We start from the raw sequence: 18,942 nt of genomic DNA, 5'->3' as shown, positions 1-18,942 counted from the left end.
CTGTCAAACACGGAATTCGGGCCTCCCCTCCAATTTCCAGGGTCCCATTCCCGTTGGAAATGAACTGAAAGGAGTCCAATTGGGAGGCAGATAGCGGGAGAGAATAGGAAAGGTCAGATCCCACTGGGAGATTGGACGACAGGGGTAAATGGGATGTGGTGCAGATGGAGGGGGTAAAAGGGAAGGGGAGGGGGCTACTGGGAGGTAAACAGTGGGAGTGAATGGGAAGGATCGGGGTCCACTGGAGGTTTGGACGATGCAAGCGAATGGGTAGTGGTGCGTCCCGTTAGGAATGCGGGTGGGTGGAGTGAATGGGACGGGCTGGGGTCCATTGGCAATGTGCATGGTGGGAATGAATGGGAAAGATTGGCATTTGATTGGGATCGCGGTCCGTATGAGTGGACGGGAAAGGATGGCGTCCTGGAAGGACTGCGGACCGTGGGAGAGGACGGGAAGGGGTGGAGTCCCAATTTGCAAAATTATCCTCAACTTCGATTTCATCCTGGGCTACTTCTCGACCCTATAAGTCAAGTGTGATTGTTCACCGCAATGTTTATGAATCCAATCTGTACCCCCCTGTCCGGTGCTACAGTTCCAAGAGAGTCTCCTCTGTAATCTGTTTCAACTCGAGAACTACAGTCCACTTTTTTCTCGTGTCTGTCCTCAGGAGTGTGTGATGAGGCGGTGTGGAGGGAGATTCACTCTGTGTGTGACCCTGGGAGTGTGTAATGGGACGGTGTGGAGGGAGAATCACTCTGTATCTGACCCTGGGAGTGTGTGATGGGACGGTGTGGAGGGAGAATCACTCTGTATCTGACCCCGGGAGTGTGTTATGGGACGGTGTGGAGGGAGAATCACTCTGTATCTGACCCCGGGAATGTGTGATGGGACGGTGTGAAGGGAGATTCACTCTGTGTCTGACCCCGGGAGTGTGTGATGGGACGGTGTGAAGGGAGATTCACTCTGTGTCTGACCCCGGGAGTGTGTGATGGGACGGTGTGGAGGGAGAATCACTCTGTATCTGACCCCGGGAGTGTGTGATGGGACGGTGTGAAGGGAGAATCACTCTGTGTCTGACCCTAGGAGTCTGTGATGGAATGATGTGGCTCAACGCCGGTATTCCTTCCCCCATCAATATCACGCCTGATATTACAGTCGATTTTAACTGTCTGCGGGGGCAGTTAGCCACGATGGGGGTAGGGTGGAGATGAGATCCTGGGCACCCAGACACTGAGACGTTGCTGTACCAGTGTGAGGAGCTCAGACCCATTATTGCAGTTCACCGGGTGCGGGAGGGCAGCAGTAACCCCAGGTCACTGTTTTTCCTTTAATGTGACTCGAGTCTGACATCAAAACAGTATGTTACAGCGGTTTATTGATTTCATCATGACAAATGTAAATTAAACAATGTGTGAGCTATTGACGTGCGGGAATAAATAAGCTGCTCCCGACTCTTCACAGTCACACACAATTAACTGACCGGCCATAACAGGTGACAATTTGAATCATTAGTCCCGTTTCTCACCGTCACTCCGCATCGGGGAAACGATGATTATAAAATCACACTTCAGAGCCGTGACCGAGATCGCTGCAGATCCAGGGTCACTGCCGAGGTATTTGTCAATTTAACATCATTATATCGGCCAGACGACTAAATGTACTGCCCTCAGCAAAGTGGTCAAAAGGGTTCTCTCCTTGGATAATCCAACCCCCGGACACTAGTGTCCTAAACGGAACCCCGGCCCTGAGTACTTCCTGTCTGTGTAATTCCCCGGGGTCTCAGGTGAAGGAGTCTCAAATCTTTACATCTGGCGGGAGCAGCACCACTGGACAGGAGGCGGAAATACGTCACTACGGGAGTGCAACGAACGACACACAGCGCAAGACTGGAGCCAGTACCGTTAAAACCGTTGGGAATTACACCTGGAGTGACCCTAAAGTTAAGGGCGGGAGGTAAAGGGGAGCGGGGAGGGCGGAGAATCTGCTAAAGTGTTCCCGTCCCGCGGGCGGGGATGTTCACACATTCAGATGTTCACACGGACATTGTCAGTCCGGGTCTGGGTTCCTGCAGAGATCTCAGTTCCTTCCTCCCAGTCTCACTGAACCGATTGTCCCGCAGCCTGAAACAGATGGGAGAATAAAGATGAAATAAACAGATCACACAACAGTGTCAGTAACAGGGGACTGGGGTTAATGTTTCAACAACACTCACCGACAAATATCACCAGAAAACCCGCGGATCCGCTGATATTTTATTACATTGAACATTAACACAAACACTCACTCGATCCACGACAGATTCGGAAGGGTCAATATGAGGTGGCGGAGAGCGGGGACAGATCGATCTGTCAGCGAGTTCCATCTTAGGTTCAGCCCCGTCAGTGATGTGTTTGCACTGAGAGCGGAGGCGAGATCCTCGGCACCAGAATCTGTGAGACCGACGTCGATCAGCCTGGAGATGAGCGAGAGTGAGGGTGAAGGACACAGAGAGACAGGAGGCGGTACAGATCCCCAGTGTTTATCAGTAACACAATTACTGATTTTTTTTCTTCAGCTCGACTGTGCAAGTCGGCCAGTGAGAACAGCGAGAAGAGTTTAAAAGGAAGACCGATTTACAGAGCGAGCATCAGAGGAGCGGGAGACAGAGTAGGAAGGCTTTGGCTCAACGGGGCTTCGGCGATAAAGGGTCGAGGCGAGGTAGGTTATCTGTTTACAATACAGGCAGAGAGTATGTGTGTGAGGCTGGTTTTCTATGCTCGGTGTCAGATGTGGGAGATCCTGGAGACTCCCAGCCTCCTGGACGGCAACATCTGCACCCGGTGTGTCGAGCTGCAGCTCCTGAGGGACCGAGTTAGGGAACTGGAGATGCAGCTCGATGACCTTCATCTGGTCAGGGAGAGCGAGGAGGTGATCGAGAGGAGTCACAGGCAGGTGGTCACACCGGGGCCACGGGAGACTGAAGAAGTGGGTCACAGTCAGGAGAGGGAAGGGCAAGCAGCAGGTACTAGAGAGTACCCTAGTGGCTGTACCCCTTGACAATAAGAACTCCTGTTTGAGTACTGCTGGAGGAGACGGCCTACCTGGCAGAAGCGACAGTGGCCATGCCTCTGGCACAGAGTCCAGCCCTTTGACTTAGAAGAGTAGGGAAGGGATGAGGAAGGCAGTAGTGGTAGGGGACTCTATAGTTAGGGGGTCAGAGAGGCGATTCTGTGGACGCAGGAAGGAAACTCGAATGGTACTAGGAGAGGGCATGGCACTGTTGATCAGAGATAGTGTCGCAGCTGCAGAAAAGGAGGAATTCATGGAGGGGTTATCTATGGAGTCTCTGTAGGTGGAAGTTAGGAACAGGAAGGAGTCAAGAACTCGACTGGGTGTTTAATATAGACCACCCAACAGTAACAGGGACATCGAGGAGCAGATAGGGTGACAGATTCTGAAAAGGAATACTAATAACAGTGTTTCTGAAGTGGGGGATTTTAATTTCCCAAATATTGATTGGCATCTCCCTAGAGTGAGGGTTATAGATGGGGTGGAGTTTGTTAGGTGTGTTCAGGAATGTTTCCTGAAACAATATGTAGATAAGCCTACAAGAGGAGAGGCTGTACTTGATCTGGTATTGGGAAATGAACCTGGCCAGGTGTCAGGTCTCTCAGCGGGAGAGCATTTTGCAGATAGTGATCATAATTCTATCTCTTTTACCATAGTATTAGAGAGGGATAGGAACAGGGAAGTTAGGGAAATATTTAATTGGAGTAAGGGGAACTATGAGGCTATCAGGCTGGGACGTAAGTCTAAATTGGAAACACATGTTAGACAATAGACAATAGTTGCAGGAGTAGGCCATTCGGCCCTTCTAGCCAGATCCGCCATTCACTGTGTTCATGGCTGATCATACACAATCAGTACCCCGTTCCTGCCCTCTCCCGATATCGCTTGACCCCGCTATCTATAAGAACTCTATCTAACTCTCTCTTGAATGCATCCAGAGACTTGGCCTCCACTGACTTCTGGGGCAGAGCGTTCCACATATCCACCACACTCTGGGTGAAAAAGTTTTTCCGCATCTCAGTTCTAAATGGCCTACCCTTTATTTTTAAACTGTGGCCTCTAGTTCTGGACTCACCCATCAGCGGGAACATGCTTCCTGCCTCCAGCGTGTCCAATCTCTTAATAATCTTATATGTCTCAATCAGATCCCCTCTCATCCTTCTAAATTCCAGTGTATACAAGCCCAGTCGCTCCAATCTTTCAACATATGACAGTCCCGTCATTCTGGGAATTAACCTTGTGAACCTACGCTGCACTCCCTCAATAGCAAGAATGTCCTTCCTCAAATTTGGAGACCAAAACTGCACACAATACTCCAGGTGGGGTCTCACCAGGGCCCTGTACAGCTGCAGAAGGACCTCTTTACTCCTATATTCAATTCCTCTTGAATATTCCAGCGTGCCTTTAGCTTTCTTCACGGCCTGCTGTACCTGCATGCTTTCTTTCATTGACTGATGTACAGGAACACCTAGATCTCGTTGTACTTCCCCTTTTCCTAACTTGACTCCATTTAGATAGTAATCTGCCTTCCTGTTCTTGCCACCAAAGTGATTAAACTCACATTTATCCACATTAAACTGCATCTGCCATACATTTGCCCACTCACCCAACCTGTCCAAGTCACACTGCAATCTCATAATATCTTCCTGACATTTCACACTGCCACCCAGCTTTGTGTCATCAGCAAATTTGCTAATGTTACTTTTATTCCCTTCATCTAAATCATTAATGCATATTGTAAACAGCTGCGGTCCCAGCACCAAACCTTGCGGTACCCGACTGGTCACAGCCTACCATTCCGAAAGGGACCGTTAATCGCTACTCTTTGTTTCCTGTCAGCCAGTAAATTTTCAATCCATGTCAGTACTCTGCCCCCAATACCATGTGTCCTCATTTTGCCAACTAATCTCCTATGTGGGACTTTATCAAAAGCTTTCTGGAAGTCCAAGAACACTACATCCACTGGCTCTCCCTTGTCCATTTTCATAGTTACATCCTCAAAAAACTCCAGAAGATTAGTCAAGCATGATTTTCCCTTCATAAACCCATGCTGACTCGGACTGATCCTTCTACTGCTTTCCAAATGTGTCGTAATTTCATCTTTTATAATTGACTCCAGCATCTTTCCCACCACTGACGTCAGGCTAACCGGTCTATAATTCCTTGTTTTCTCTCTCCCTCCTTTCTTGAAAAGTGGGACAACATTAGCCACCCTCTCGTCAGCAGGAACTGTTCCTGAATCTATAGAACATTGGAAAATGATTAGCAATACGTCCACGATTTCTAGAGCCACCTATTTAAGTACCCTGGGATGCAGACCATCAGGTCCCGGGAACTTATCAGCCTTCAGACTCAATAGTCTATCCAACAGCGTTTCTTGCCTAATATAAATTTCCTTCAGTTCATCCTTTACCCTAGTTTCTTTGAGCGCTATTACATCTGGGAGATGGTTTGTGTCTTCCCTAGTGAAGGCAGATCCAAAGTACTTCTTCAACTCATCTGCCATTTCCTTGTTTCCCATAATAAATTCACCTTTTCTGTCTTCAATGGTTCAGTTTTAGTCTTAACTATTTTTTTGCTATTCACATACCTAACCCTAACCCTAACCCTAATCACGGAAATGTACCGAGGAAATGTAGGAAAAGTTCAAGGGATATTTGCGTGGGGTTCTGAGTATGTACGTTCCAATGAGACTTGGAAAGGATGGTAGAGTACAAAATACGTGGTGTACAAAGAACATCGGAAATCGAGTTAAGAAGAAAAGAAGAGCTTACGAATGGTTCAAAACCTAGGAAATGATATGAATCTGCATGATTATAAGGCTAGCAGGAAGGAGTTTAAGAATAAAATTAGGAGAGCTAGAAGGGGCCATGAGAAGGCCTTGGCGGACAGGATTAAGGAAAACCCCAAGGCATTCTAGAAGTATACGAAGAGCAAGAGGATAAGACGTGAGGGAATAGGACCAATCAAGTGTGACAATGAAAAAGTGCCTATGGAACCGGAGGAAATAGCGGAGGTATTTAATGAATCATTTGCTTCAGTATACATGACAGAAAGGATTTTGGCAATTGTACGGATGAGTTGCAGTGGACTGAAAAGCTTAAGAATGCAGATATTAAGAAAGAGGATGTGTTGGAGCTTTTGGAAAGTATCAAATTGGATAAATCACCGGGGCATGAAGGGATGTACCGCAGGCTACTGTTGGAATCGAGGGAGGAGATTGCTGAGCCTCTGGCAATGATCTTTACATCATCAATGAGGACGGGAGAGGCTGCAGAGGATTGGAGGGTTGCAGATGTTGTTCCCTTCTTCAAGAAAGGGAGTAGGGATAGCCCAGGAAATTATAGGCTAGTGAGTCTTACTTCAATGGTTGGTAAGTTGATGGATAAGATCCTGAGAGGTAGGTTTTATGGACATATGAAGAAGCAAAATATGATTAGGAATAGTCAGCATGGCTTTGTCAGAGGCAGGTCATGCGTAATGAGCCTGATTGAATTTTTTGTGGATGTGACTAAACACATTGATGAAGGAAGAGTAGTAGATGTAGTGTATATGGATTTCAGCAAGGCATTTGATAAGATTCCCAATTTAAGACTTATAGAGAAAGTAAGGATGTATGGGATCGAAGGAGATATTGTTTTGTGGATCCAGAACTGTCTTGCCCACAGAAGGCAAAGAGTGGTTGTAGACAGGTCATATTCTGCATAAAGGTTGGTCACCAGTGGAGTGCTTCAGGGATCTGTTCTGTGACCCCGAATCGTTTTGATTTTTATAAATGACCTGAATGAGAAAGTGGAGGAATGGGTTAATAAATTTGCTGATGACACATAGGTTGGGGGTGTTATGGATAGTGTGGAGGGCTGTCAGAGGCTATGGCGGGACATTGATAGAATGCAAAACAGGGCGGGGAAGTAGCAGATAGAGTTCAACCCAGATAAGTGTGAACTTGTTCATTTTGGGAGGTCTACTATAATGGCAGAATATAGTGCTAATGGTAAGACTCTTGGCAGTGTGGAGGGTCAGTGGGATCTTGGGGTCCGAGTCCATAGGTCACCCAAAGCAACTACGCAGTTTGACTCTTTAGTTAAGAAGGCATATGGTGTATTGACCTTCATCAGTCGTGGGATTGAGTTTAACAGGCGAGTCGTAATGTTGCAGCTATATAGGACCCTGGTCAGACCCCACTTTTAATACTGTGCTCAATTCTGGTCGCCTCACTATAGGAAGGACGTGGAAACCATAGAAAGCATGCAGAGGAGATTTACAAGGATGGTGCCTGGTTGGGGAACATGTCTTATGAGAATAGGTTGAGTGAACTCGGCCTTTTCTGTTGGAGTGACGGAGGATGAGAGGTGATTTGATAGAGGTGTATAAGATGGTGGGAGGCATTGATCGTGTGGATAGTCAGAGGCTTTTCCCCAGGGCTGAAATGGCTAGCACGAGAGGGCATATTTTCAAAGAGATTGGAAATAGGTACAGCGGTTCATTTTTTACAGTAAGTAAAAGTAGGTTCAGCAATTAGGGGGATGTCAGGCTCTGCAGCTGGCCCCGATAGGATCACCTTCGAGCAGCTTCGCCGCACAGACCCGTCGTTCCTGGCGGCCTACTACAATCTTATTCTTAGTCTAGGTGATCTTCCCTCCCCTTTAAAGCATTCCCGGATTACCCTGGTACCCAAGCACTCTGGCGACAATGTCCTCTCCTTCTTCAATGTCAGGGCTTCATTTTTTTACACAGAGAGTGGTGAGTGCGTGGAATGGGCTACCGGCGGCGGTGGTGGAGCCGGATACGATAAGGTCTTTTAAGAGATTTCTGGATATCTACATGGAGCTTAGTAAAATAGAGGGCTATGGGTATACCCCAGGTAGTTCTCAGCTATGGACATGCCCGGCACAGCTTTGTGGGTCGAAGGGCCTGTTTTTTGCTGTATGTTTTCTATGTTTCTTTGTTTCTGCTGATCACATTAATGTTCAGTGACAGACACCCAGTGACTGTAAACACAATCTCCCACAGTCTGGAACTTACCACAGTCTCTGTATTTTACACTCCGCGTTCCTCAGAGCCGCGGACACCAGTTTCACTTCTGAATCTCCCAGTTGACTCTGCCCAAGTCTAAACACAAACAGACAAATTGATGAACAAAGTGATTCAAACCGTAGGTCTGGGGGAATTTCTCTCATTCAGATATTTCATGAAACATTAAACCCTTCAGTAAATCACTGATCGGAGTTCCCATCACTATCAATGTCCCTCACTGACGAGCACCAGGGTATTCACCGAATGTCAGTAGTGTAGTCTGTCGGTGTGACACTGTAAACTCCACATATTCTATCTCATTCCCCGATGATTAGAAAAGTGTTCCTGATGTGAGAGGGTCAGGAGGGGCAGTGATGAGGGATTGTAGAAAGTCCCACTGTGAGGAAGATTTGTGAATGGGGAAATGTCGATGGGAGACGGTGGAAGAGACCCCACCTGAGGAAAAGGGATGGGAAGACAGAACCTGCGGGAGGGAGGGGAATGGGGAAGAAAGATCCCAGAGGAAGATACCAAAGGGAAAAGATAATTCAATTTGATTAGATGATCTAGAAATGGAGATAGTCACACACGGGGAGGGTAGGGGAGGACAATCTCAAAATGATATTTCTTTCCTTCTCACTGCGACAGACTGCTGATGGTCTTTTGTCTCTCACCGGGAAGGGGGTGTGAATCTCTGACCCACCTGCTGCAGTCAGTGTCGGTCTGGGTGTCAGTAACAGTGAGAAGGAACATTGTCAATGGACGTGTCACAGGCAGTGAGAAACACGGCTATTCCTGTGATTTACTACCATTAAACCAATGGCCGTTGTTCACTGATCTGATGAAGTCTCCAACATCCCTTCACAAGGAACCACAGAACCCTCCCGTTCTTGGGGATTTACTGACCGATCCCCTGGGCATTTGTCACAATCTGATTCATTACAGTTTTACACAAATACCTTTACATTGAAACAACACAATGTAAGTGTTTCACAGTTCAGAATGAGAGGTAAATCAAGTTACCTCAACTCCTGGCACTTGTGCAGCCCGGGACCCAACCGCTGGAATCCTTCACACTGAATGTGGCAGTCCTCCAGGTCGAGGTGTTTTATTGTATCACAGAGTCCGATGACATGAGACAGGACCGCGCAGTCAATCGGGGTCAGTGTCATTCCACTGAATGAAAGTGTTTTCACAGATCCCAGTGCGTCCTGAGCCAGTCCACGATTCTGAGACTCAAACAGGTAGTGCAATGTGTTCAGGAGGCTCCTTTTACCATCTTCACTCCATGTGTTTCCAAACTGGCGTTTAACCTCCTCCTTCAACCAGTCAATCACCCGGTAGGTCGTTTGGTGAAGAAATGGACCCAGAAACTCCTCCAGGCCCCGAGCTGTCATTGGGGAGGAGAGACCAGCAACAAAACGGAGAAATACCTCAAATCTCCCATCTGTCGTGTTGTGGGCTTCAGTGAGGAATATCAGGATATCCCCAGGATGTGGATTCAGGAACTGTGCGACTGCAGCTACAAACTCTTGGATGGTGAGGTGTGGGAATGTGTACACCACGCTCCGGGCAGAATCCTCTCTCTCCAAAAGCTCCATCAGGAACCCGGACAGGAACTGGGAAGGCTGCAGATTGAACTTGATCAAATCTCCATCTGTAAACACAATCTTCTTCTCGGACACTCCTCTGAAGGCCATTTGACCAACGCTGAGTAACACATCACGGGGGTTCTCAATCTCACGGCCGTGGTTTTTCAGGATGTTGTAAATATAGTAGGAGTACAGTTGGGTGATGGTCTTGGGAACTCGCTGCGGGTCCCGGACTGTTTGTGTGAAGAAGGGGCCCAGTGCCAGAGCGAGGATCCAGCAGTAGGAGGGGTTGTAGCTCATGGTGTACAGGATCTCGTTCTCCTTCACGTGTTTGAAAACAGCTTCTGCCACCGTCTGAGCTTCAAAATGCCTGATGAAATATTCCTTCCGTTCCTTACCAGAAAATCCCAGGATTTCAGCCCGGACACTGATCTTCGCCTTTTCCAATAACTGTAACGCAGTGGGACGGGTGGTCACCAGCACTGAACACCCTGGGAGCAGCTTTCCCTGGATTAAACTGTGCACAATTTCGGACACCTTGCACTTGAATTCAGGATCTGTGCCTGTGGACCGAGGCTCTGTGTCTCTCTGACTGTCAGCAAAATCGATTTTGTCATTGAATTCATCCAAACCATCAAATATAAACAGCAATCCCTCTGGGTTCTTCCATATCTCCCTGAGGATATTCCCAAAGTAAGGATACTGATCCAGAATCAGTTCCCTCAGATTTATTCTGCAGTTAATGGAGTTTAAATCCCGGAATTTGAAACTGAAGACAAACTGGAACTGTTGGTATATTTTCCCCGTGGCCCAGTCATAAACAATCTTTTGTATCATTGTGGTTTTCCCAATTCCTGGGACTCCGGCCACTGCTGCCGAACTCCCAGATTTTGATTCACTTCGGGAAAAGTTGCTATGGAATAACTGATCAGTCCGGATTTTCTCCAACTCTCTGCGGAGATGTTCCTCTCTCCACTCTTCGTGGTCTCTGCCTCTTGCCAGCAGCTCATGTTCCACCATTCTCCGATCTCGAACAGTAGAAATGACCGTGAGCTCAGCGTATCGATCATCCAGCTGGAAAACCTTCACCTTCTCCGTCAACATAATCGTGTTCACTCTCAGTGTTTCAGTTTGTACCCGCAGAGTCTCCTAGTGTTTCTGTTGAACATCTTCCATGGGAACAGAGAACATAGTCAAAATATGAAACGGCTCAACTGACAAAAAAATTTATCACTGCATTTCAACATTCAGTTTTTGAGATTACATGAATTAATTCAATGCTTCCATGGATATTGGAGCAGAAAGTAAAATTCTGTTCACAGACAGCAAAATTAACAGTGATAAAAGGACCAGAAAATGTCCAATCCTCACATTCTGATACTAGTTACTTGTGAAGTTGAACATTCCCCTGATATCCTATTCCAATCCTGACTGTACTCCCGTTACAACAACATTTCACTATATTTAATGCATTGCTTGCATCATTAACAAACGATATTAATGCTGATCGAGAGGTCACAGTTTAAGGATAAAGTGGAAGCCTTTTAGGACCGAGATGAGGAAAAACTTCTTCACACAGAGAGTGGTGAATCTGTGGAATTCTCTGCCACAGGAAACAGTTGAGGCCGGTTCATTGGCTATATTTAAAAGAAAGTTAGATATGGCCCTTGTGGCTAAAGGGCTCAGGGGGTATGGAGAGAAAGCAGGTACAGGGTTCTGTGTTGGATGATCAGCCATGATCATACTGAATGGCTGAGCAGGCTCGAAGGGCCGAATGGCCTACTCCTGCACCTATTTTCTATGTTTCTATGTTTCTGATCTGGTGTGGAACTATGGAGAGCAGGACACTGTGCATTTTGGCAAAGCTGTACATTGGAGAGTCATAGGTGTCCACTGCTCTTGCATCAAAAGAGGAGCAGAATATGCGGGAAATACTCAAGCCAGTCCGCATCTGGGGGAGAATCACAGTGAGGTTGGGGATCGATAACCCATCGGAACGACAAGAAAGAAAATGGCTAGTTTTCAGTGGCAGTGATGGAGGATTGGTGGAAAGATGGAATCTCTGTTAATGGAAGAAACAACAAGTGTCTGTCTCAGGATGTACATCATGTTTGTGGGAGAGGATGGTGAAGTCCTGGCAACTGCTACTCATCAGTCTTGCTGTGGGGGTGGGGCGCTGTCTCAGGAGGCCTCCGTCTGCTAAAGTCGACCGTGGATGTCCTGCCCCTGCAAGCCACGGCACTACGATATGGAGAGGAAACTTTTGCCGAAGTAGCAAGCTCCCTCACCCCATGCAACTGATGAACACAAAGGAACGGCAGAGACTGACACAGCTTGGCACCAGAGGTGTCGCAGGAGATGGCAGTCTGCGGTGAACACCATTTAACACTGTCTTAGTGGCTCCAGGTCAGGAGTTTTCCCATTGGGTTTACTCCCAAATTCTTCCATATGAGGGGTACCTTTGCATGGCAGTGGAGTTTTGAGATCAGAGTTTTCCTGCTCCTGAGTGAGCTGTCAATCACAGCCGATGAGCCCCATCTGCCCAAAGCGACTGGCTGTAAGGCTCCAGTTACCCGCCTCTGACCCTTCTCCTGTCGGAAGAAACGCTTCCACTGGACTTATTGGCTAAACTACACGTGAAGGCCAGGAGCTGTACTTGGTTGTCAGAGGCTATTTTAGTTGCACGCCACTGGGAGCTATTGCACGCCAATAGATCGTGGCAGCTCATCGTGTATAACAACTTTAAGCAACCTTGTGGCATTATATTATTGAAAACAATAAATCGATAAATGGGTTTATTAATGTCACATGCACCACGGTAAAATGGAAAGCTTTTCTGTATGCGATCCAAATAGATCATTACATCACATCGGTGCAATGAGGTCGTACAAGGAAAAACGGAACAGAATAGTTCAGGGAAACAGTGTTTCAGTTGCCGAGAAAATGCAGTGCAGGCAGACAGTAAGGTAGAAGGTCAAAGGATCTTTGGGAGGTCAGGGTTTTGTTTTGGAACTATGCTCACAAACTGTAGAATTCAACACCTAAAACTACAGTACTGTGCAGAAGTCTGAGGTGTATATTAAGACTGACACATTTTGTCTTTTATTTTCTAGTTTCCACTTTATCCCGTTGTGATGTGGTTTGAAGGCATCGTCTGGATGAAAGGTGCTTTATAAATAGGTTATTGTTATTATTATTTTCTCAGCCTAAACTGGTAAAACTCGATGTACGGGCATAGCCAACCACACTCAAGTCTGAATTGATAGGGAATTTCAGACTATTCTCGTGGTGTATGGCATGATGTGTTTTCGAAGATTTACACAAGTATTGCCGTGTGGGCCTAATTTATTAGTACTATTGTGTAAATCCTTTGGGATTATACCAGTTATCGATATTACGATTGGGTTAATGAATACCCAGTTCGTGTTCCATAGTCTTTCATTTCCCCTTTTAAGTCAGCATATTTCTGGTGTTTTTTACTAATTGATTTCTGTATGTTAAGTTTGGAATGGCTATATCGATTAAGTAAGTTGTTTTTGCTTGTTTATCCTGAAAAATTATATCCGAACATTTATCATGGATTATCCTATCTGAAACAATGATCGGTCACAGTATGATATGAAGGACTCTAACTCGAAATTTGAAGCAGGCTTGTACTTATAGTAAATTATGGTGTTTTTCAGCAGTTGTAGTTTAAGCAAGATTTTTGTGAATGTTGTCCACCACTTGATTGTGCCTGTGTAAGTAATGAGATTCAGTTAAACTACTGCAGGGTCTTGTAATGTGTTGGATTGTTTCTGGTTTCTCTTGTAACTCTCAGCATTTATCATCTTGAACCTATTGGTCTTTTATTTTGTATTATTGATAACTATATGTGTTAACAACCTTGTCCTGTATTGTTACAACTATGTCTTCTGTTTCTGGGAACAGGTCTCCAACTCTGAGCCAGGGGCTCGACGCTTCCTTGTCAACATCTAGTCGGGTCAGATCGTGGGGATGTCTTCCATGGGGAGTCAGACTTTTCCATTAGTTAACGTTTTCTACTATTATGATAGTGTCTTAATTTTTATGGATTCTGCTTTCATTTCCATTCAGTGATGTGTACCACTTGTCAGATTTGTATATGCTTGTACGGAGTGCTGAATCCTCCTTGCGTTGATGAGCATATATTCTTAGAGCTAATAGTGGATTTCAGAAAAGCAAGATGAGGGAACACAGCACACCAGTCCTCATAGAGGAATCTGATGTGGAAAGAGTGAGCAATTTCAAATTCTTGGCTGTCAATATTTGAGTATCTGACCTGGACCCAATATATCGATGCAGCTACAAAGAAGGCACAACAGTGGCTATATTTCATCAGGAGTTTCCAACATCACTCGAATATTTCTACAGGTGTAACTTGCAGAGCATTGTAACTGGCTGCATCACCATCTGGTTCATGGGGACTACTGTACAGGATCGGAGTAAGGAGCGCACTTAATGATTCAGAAGCAACTTCTCCTCTGCCATCCAGTTTCTGAATGGACATTGAACCCATCTATAGTGCCTCACTATTTTTTTTGTATTTCTATTCAAGCACAACTTATTTAATTTTATATTTCATATAATCACACAGACATGCATAGCTATAGCTCCATTGCCGGTAATTAGCAGGAGCTCAAGAAATACAGTTCCAATCTGTGGAAAGTAATCCAGACAGCGAAACGATAATACAGAGACAAGATTCTGGCACAACTCTTCACCAACAACACACACAGCTTATGACAAGGTCTGTACGCCATCGCAGACTTCAAAGCCAAGTGCACTGATGGTGCCAACATCGCTGCCTCTCTCCCAGAGGAGCTAAATCTATTTTACACTCGGTTCAATATCGCCAACACTGAACCCCCGAGGAGAGCCGACAAAGCGACCTGCACTTTGGTCATCTCTGAGTACGAGTGGACAGTCGCAAGCCTGCGGGACCGGACGGCATCCTCGTGATGTGCCCGGTACAACTAGCAAGTGTGTTTAGAGACATTTTTAATCTCTTCCTCTCCGTGTAGAGTGCCCTCCTGCTTCAAATCATCCACCATTGTCCCTGAACCTAAAGCGACTAAGGCAACATGTATGAATGCCTGGCGTCCTGTCGAACTCACCTCAATAATAAGCAAATGCATTGAGAGTCCGTTCATGGACTACATCTGCAGCATGCTGTCACCCACACTGGACCCACTACAATTCACCTACCGACACAACTGATCAACAAATGACACAATAGTCACTGCTCTGCACACCGTCTTTAAACATCTGGAGAAGAGGGATGCTTATGTGAGAATGATGTTATTAGACCACAGTTCAGCATTCAACACCATCATTCCCTCCAGGCTTGACAAGAACCTCAGAGACCTCGGCCTTCACCCTGCCATCTGCAGCTGGAACCTGAACTTCCTTTCAAATCGTCTGTAGGTGGTAAGAGTGAGCACCCCACCTCTGCCCCTCTGACACTCAACACAGGAGCCCTCCAGGTTTGTGTCCGAAGCTCTCTCCTTTACTCTCTGTATACGCATGACTGCGTCACCAGCCACAGTTCCAATCTACTAATTAAATTTGCTGACAATACTATATTTATTGGCCAAATCTCAAATAATAACAAGGCAGCCTACACAGAAGAAGTCACCACCCCAACACAGTGATGTCTAGAAAACAACTTCTCCCTCAATATCGCAAAAACAAAGGAGATGGTTGCAAAGTCGCAGAAACAAGAGGAATGGAGATAGGCTGACCCCTATTGACATCAATGGATCTGGGTTTGAGAGAGTGAACAACTTTAAGTTCCTCGGCTTTCACATCTCTGAGGACCTCACGTGGTCTGTACACAGCAGTTGTGTGGTGAAAAAAGGGACAACAGCACCTCTTTCACCACAGATGGTTGAGGTCGTTTGGTATGGCCTCCCAAATGCTATCGATTTTCTACAGGGGCACAATTGAGAGCATCCTGACTGACTGCATCACTGCCTGGTATGGGAACTGTACTCCTCTCAATCGCAGCATTCTTCAGAGAGTGGTGCGGACAGCCCAGTGCATCTGCAGATGTGAACTTCCCACTATTTAGGACATTTCAGAGACAGGAAGTAAATAGGGCCCGAAGGATCATTCTGGATCCAAGTCTCACCAAGCACAAACTGTTCCAGTTGCTACCATCCGAGAAACGGGACCGCAGCATAAAAGCCAGGACCAACAGGCTCCGTGACAGCTTCTTCCACCAGGCCATCAGACTGATTAACTCACGCTGATGCGATTCTATCTCTACAATTGTATACATGTATACACGCTCACCGCACACACTTTACTGTAGTTGTGCCGCTGGCGCAGAAACACACTTTTCACGACATGTGTCCGTGATACTAACACTGATTCTGAGAATTTTTATCTGGCTGTTGTTTCATTTTTTTATAGATCTGTTATTCATCATCCTCATACTGTGCTCGTTCGTATAAATCTAAGTGTGCTGCAGTGCACATGGTGTTTTCTAGAAATTGTTACTTAACTTCTTATTTTTCTTTGCATATTTTGCAGATCTGTTTCAGACCAGGATATTTTACCAAAAATACACGTCAATATGGGCACAGTGAGTGTTTACTGCCTTTGTTATATTTTTACTGTTCAGCTCTCTTTGTCAGATTTTCTTGATCCTTCATATAAATTCAGATTTTTTTCAGCCTTGAAGTACATTTTGTTGGAAGGTTTTCCTCTATCACACGATGATCTATTTTCTTTGTTTATTGATATCCTAGATATATGTTTCATATTCTGTTGCATTGTATCCTGATGCTCTATATGATATTCTACTGGCTCTATTGCACCTTTCTTTATGCTTCATGTTCTGTACTTTCGTAGTCTAAAGTTCATGCTTATATCTTTGGAAATTAGCTCCATTATTTGAATTATTTGTTTTAGCTTTACTGATGCAAGAGCAAATCATTTCAACTCATCAATGAATAGCTGTGTCAAGGTATAATTTGTATTTTTTCCTCATTTGATACCTGATTTATGTCCGTTTCCGTAAATTATAAGCGGGTTTAAAACTAGACAAAACCATGGTGGGCTTAGAGAGTCACTCCAGAATATCCTTCAATTTATTTTGATAATTGTGGTTGTTCCTTTGTTGCTGTTAATAGGACGATTATTTTGCGCCAATGCTTCATCAGATGTTGTAGAAATTTCACGTATTGGATGAATTTTATATATATTTGGAACTTCTCTTAACCATGTGAAGGAGAGAATCAAATGTTTTGATAGACAATATAACACTGAGAGATTTCTGCTATCCACAGGGTTTGGAATAGAATTACATAATCTGTTATCTGTTGTTCATACCCGATCGGTATTCTTTCTGCTCTCCTGTTAGTATGTGTTATTAGCATTTGTGAGTTGTTATCAGTTATTAGATGCACGATGCTATAATTATATAAATAAAATTGTCTTATTATTATTAAGAGCCAATAATAACATAGTAGGTGACCATTCAATAGTTCTATAAATGCAGAACTAAAGCAGTCTTTGTGGTTGATGGTACGTACCTTCAGCCTTTTATATCTTCTGCCCCATGGGAGTATGAAAAAGAGAATGCTTGAGGTGGGTTGGGGTTCAGCAGCGAGGTTTTGGGTGGGGCTTGCGTCTTGCCAACTTTATTGAGTTCCTCAAGGAGGTGACAAAGGTGATGGATGAAGTTACAGATGAATATTGTCTACTTGCATATTGGTAGAGTCTTTGACAAGGTCGCACATGGGAGGCTCATAAAGAAAATTAACATGCTTGGGAACTGTGGGGAACCGTCCTGGCTGGCAGGGACCCACACTGGGAGAAATCTTTTGGCTGGCGGGTGGTAAATCTGTGAAATAATTATCAAAGACGGCTGAGGAAGCAACGTCATTGAATATATTTAAAATGCAGGTCGATAGGAAGATTAGGAAGAGCATCAACATTTACAGAAGGCAGGATAATGGAGTTGCGAGGAATTGAAGAGCAAATTCACTGAGCCGAATGGCTTAATTCTGCTCCTAGATCCTATGGTTTTAGGGAGCATCTGGAGTATTGTATTCACTTCTGATTGTCCAGCTCTTGGAAGGATCGGAGAGGGTGCAGAACAGGTTCATCAGGATTGTGCCTGGATTCGGTAACATGTACTACAAGTAGAGGTTTCATAAATTTGATTTGTTTACCCTGGTGGTAGAATAGAGATCTGACAGAGGTGTACACATTTGAGAGATGAGAGTTTGGGTCGACATTTTGTATTGTGTTTGTTATTTTGTTACTTAAGACTGGTAACTAATATCAGAGTGCATTTGGTTTAGGTGAGATGGGGTAAATTTACAGCAATTGTGAGTAGTTTTTTACATAGAGTTGTGAGTGCCTGGAATTTACTGTCTATGTTATAGATGCTCCTAGATATACATGAATGTTCCGGAAATGCAAGGATATGCTCAATATAAGAAAGGAATCCGAAGTTTTTTTTTTGTCTTTGCCAGATATGTAAAGAGTAAAAAACGAGAGAGGGTCGATATCGCACCGCTGAAAAATTATGTTGTAGTTGCAGTAACGTGTGAAATGAAAATGCCAGACAAACTCTGTGGAAGTCGCTAGCGGAATTACAAAAGGTAACGAACATCAGCGAACAGAATTGCGTGTAGTGCTATTACAAAGGAAAAGGAGCTTGGAAGATGTAAGGTCTGAAGATAGAAAAGTCACCTGGACTGGGTTATACTGTGTATCATGAGCCTGCCTGGGGCGTGTGGGGATTCCTAGAGCGTTAGGACCTGGAGTGAAGGCTTCAGCAGAACCAACAGCTGGATTAATAAAAAAAATATATTGTAGAATATTCAGGCTGCGAAGAGAGATTCTTTGAATTGTTGCTTGAATCCAGAGATCAGCAAATGACTAATGGTGAATTTTGATTCCTAGGTTTGCGAAGTCACAGACTAACACTTGAGGTGTGGTTTGAACTGAGCATTTGATCACTCACCGATCAGTTGAGGGGGTAATTCAGATAACCCTTGGCCGATGTTCATGTATTTCTGTGGATCAGGACCTGTTTAAATATATATTAAAATAAATACATGGAAATAGAGCTAAAATAATTAAAATAACTAAAATGTTTATTTTAATGTGCTTTTGTGTTCAGCGCGTGGTTTTAACAGACCTCGTTCCTGTATTTCCCTCAGTATTCTGTCTAACTTCGGTAATTCAGTCCTCCATGTCTGAAAGGATTCCCACATCGCCCTCCGGGCCTGGAAGCCTTTGCCCATCA

General features: G+C 45.0%; 1 protein-coding gene across 1 annotated transcript; it reads right to left on the bottom strand.

Annotated features, from left to right (window-relative positions):
- Positions 1–1,138: 1,138 nt before the first annotated feature.
- Positions 1,139–18,722, bottom strand: LOC140724186 (NACHT, LRR and PYD domains-containing protein 3-like). Its single transcript, XM_073038671.1, has 5 exons — positions 18,658–18,722; positions 9,088–10,825; positions 8,074–8,160; positions 2,285–2,452; positions 1,139–2,120 (listed from the first exon to the last, which is right to left on the bottom strand). The coding sequence occupies exons 2-5, from the start codon at positions 10,758–10,760 to the stop codon at positions 2,033–2,035; spliced, it is 2,016 nt and encodes a 671-aa protein (XP_072894772.1). The 5' UTR covers positions 10,761–10,825; positions 18,658–18,722; the 3' UTR covers positions 1,139–2,032.
- Between the last annotated feature and the right edge of the window lie 220 nt (positions 18,723–18,942).

This window comes from Hemitrygon akajei, unplaced genomic scaffold, assembly GCF_048418815.1.
Source record: "Hemitrygon akajei unplaced genomic scaffold, sHemAka1.3 Scf000171, whole genome shotgun sequence".
Lineage (NCBI taxonomy): Eukaryota > Metazoa > Chordata > Chondrichthyes > Myliobatiformes > Dasyatidae > Hemitrygon > Hemitrygon akajei.
Note: the sequence above shows the minus strand (reverse complement) of the source record. Positions and strands in the feature narration are given on the sequence as shown.

Coding starts and splice junctions, on each gene's coding strand:
- LOC140724186 (XM_073038671.1), bottom strand. CDS start 10,760: ATGTTGACGGAGAAGGTGAAGGTTTTCCAGCTGGATGATCGATACGCT. Junction 2,453..8,073: donor TGTAAAATACAGAGACTGTG/GTAAGTTCCAGA, acceptor GCTCATCTCCAG/GCTGATCGACGTCGGTCTCA. Junction 2,121..2,284: donor CCGAATCTGTCGTGGATCGA/GTGAGTGTTTGT, acceptor CATCTGTTTCAG/GCTGCGGGACAATCGGTTCA.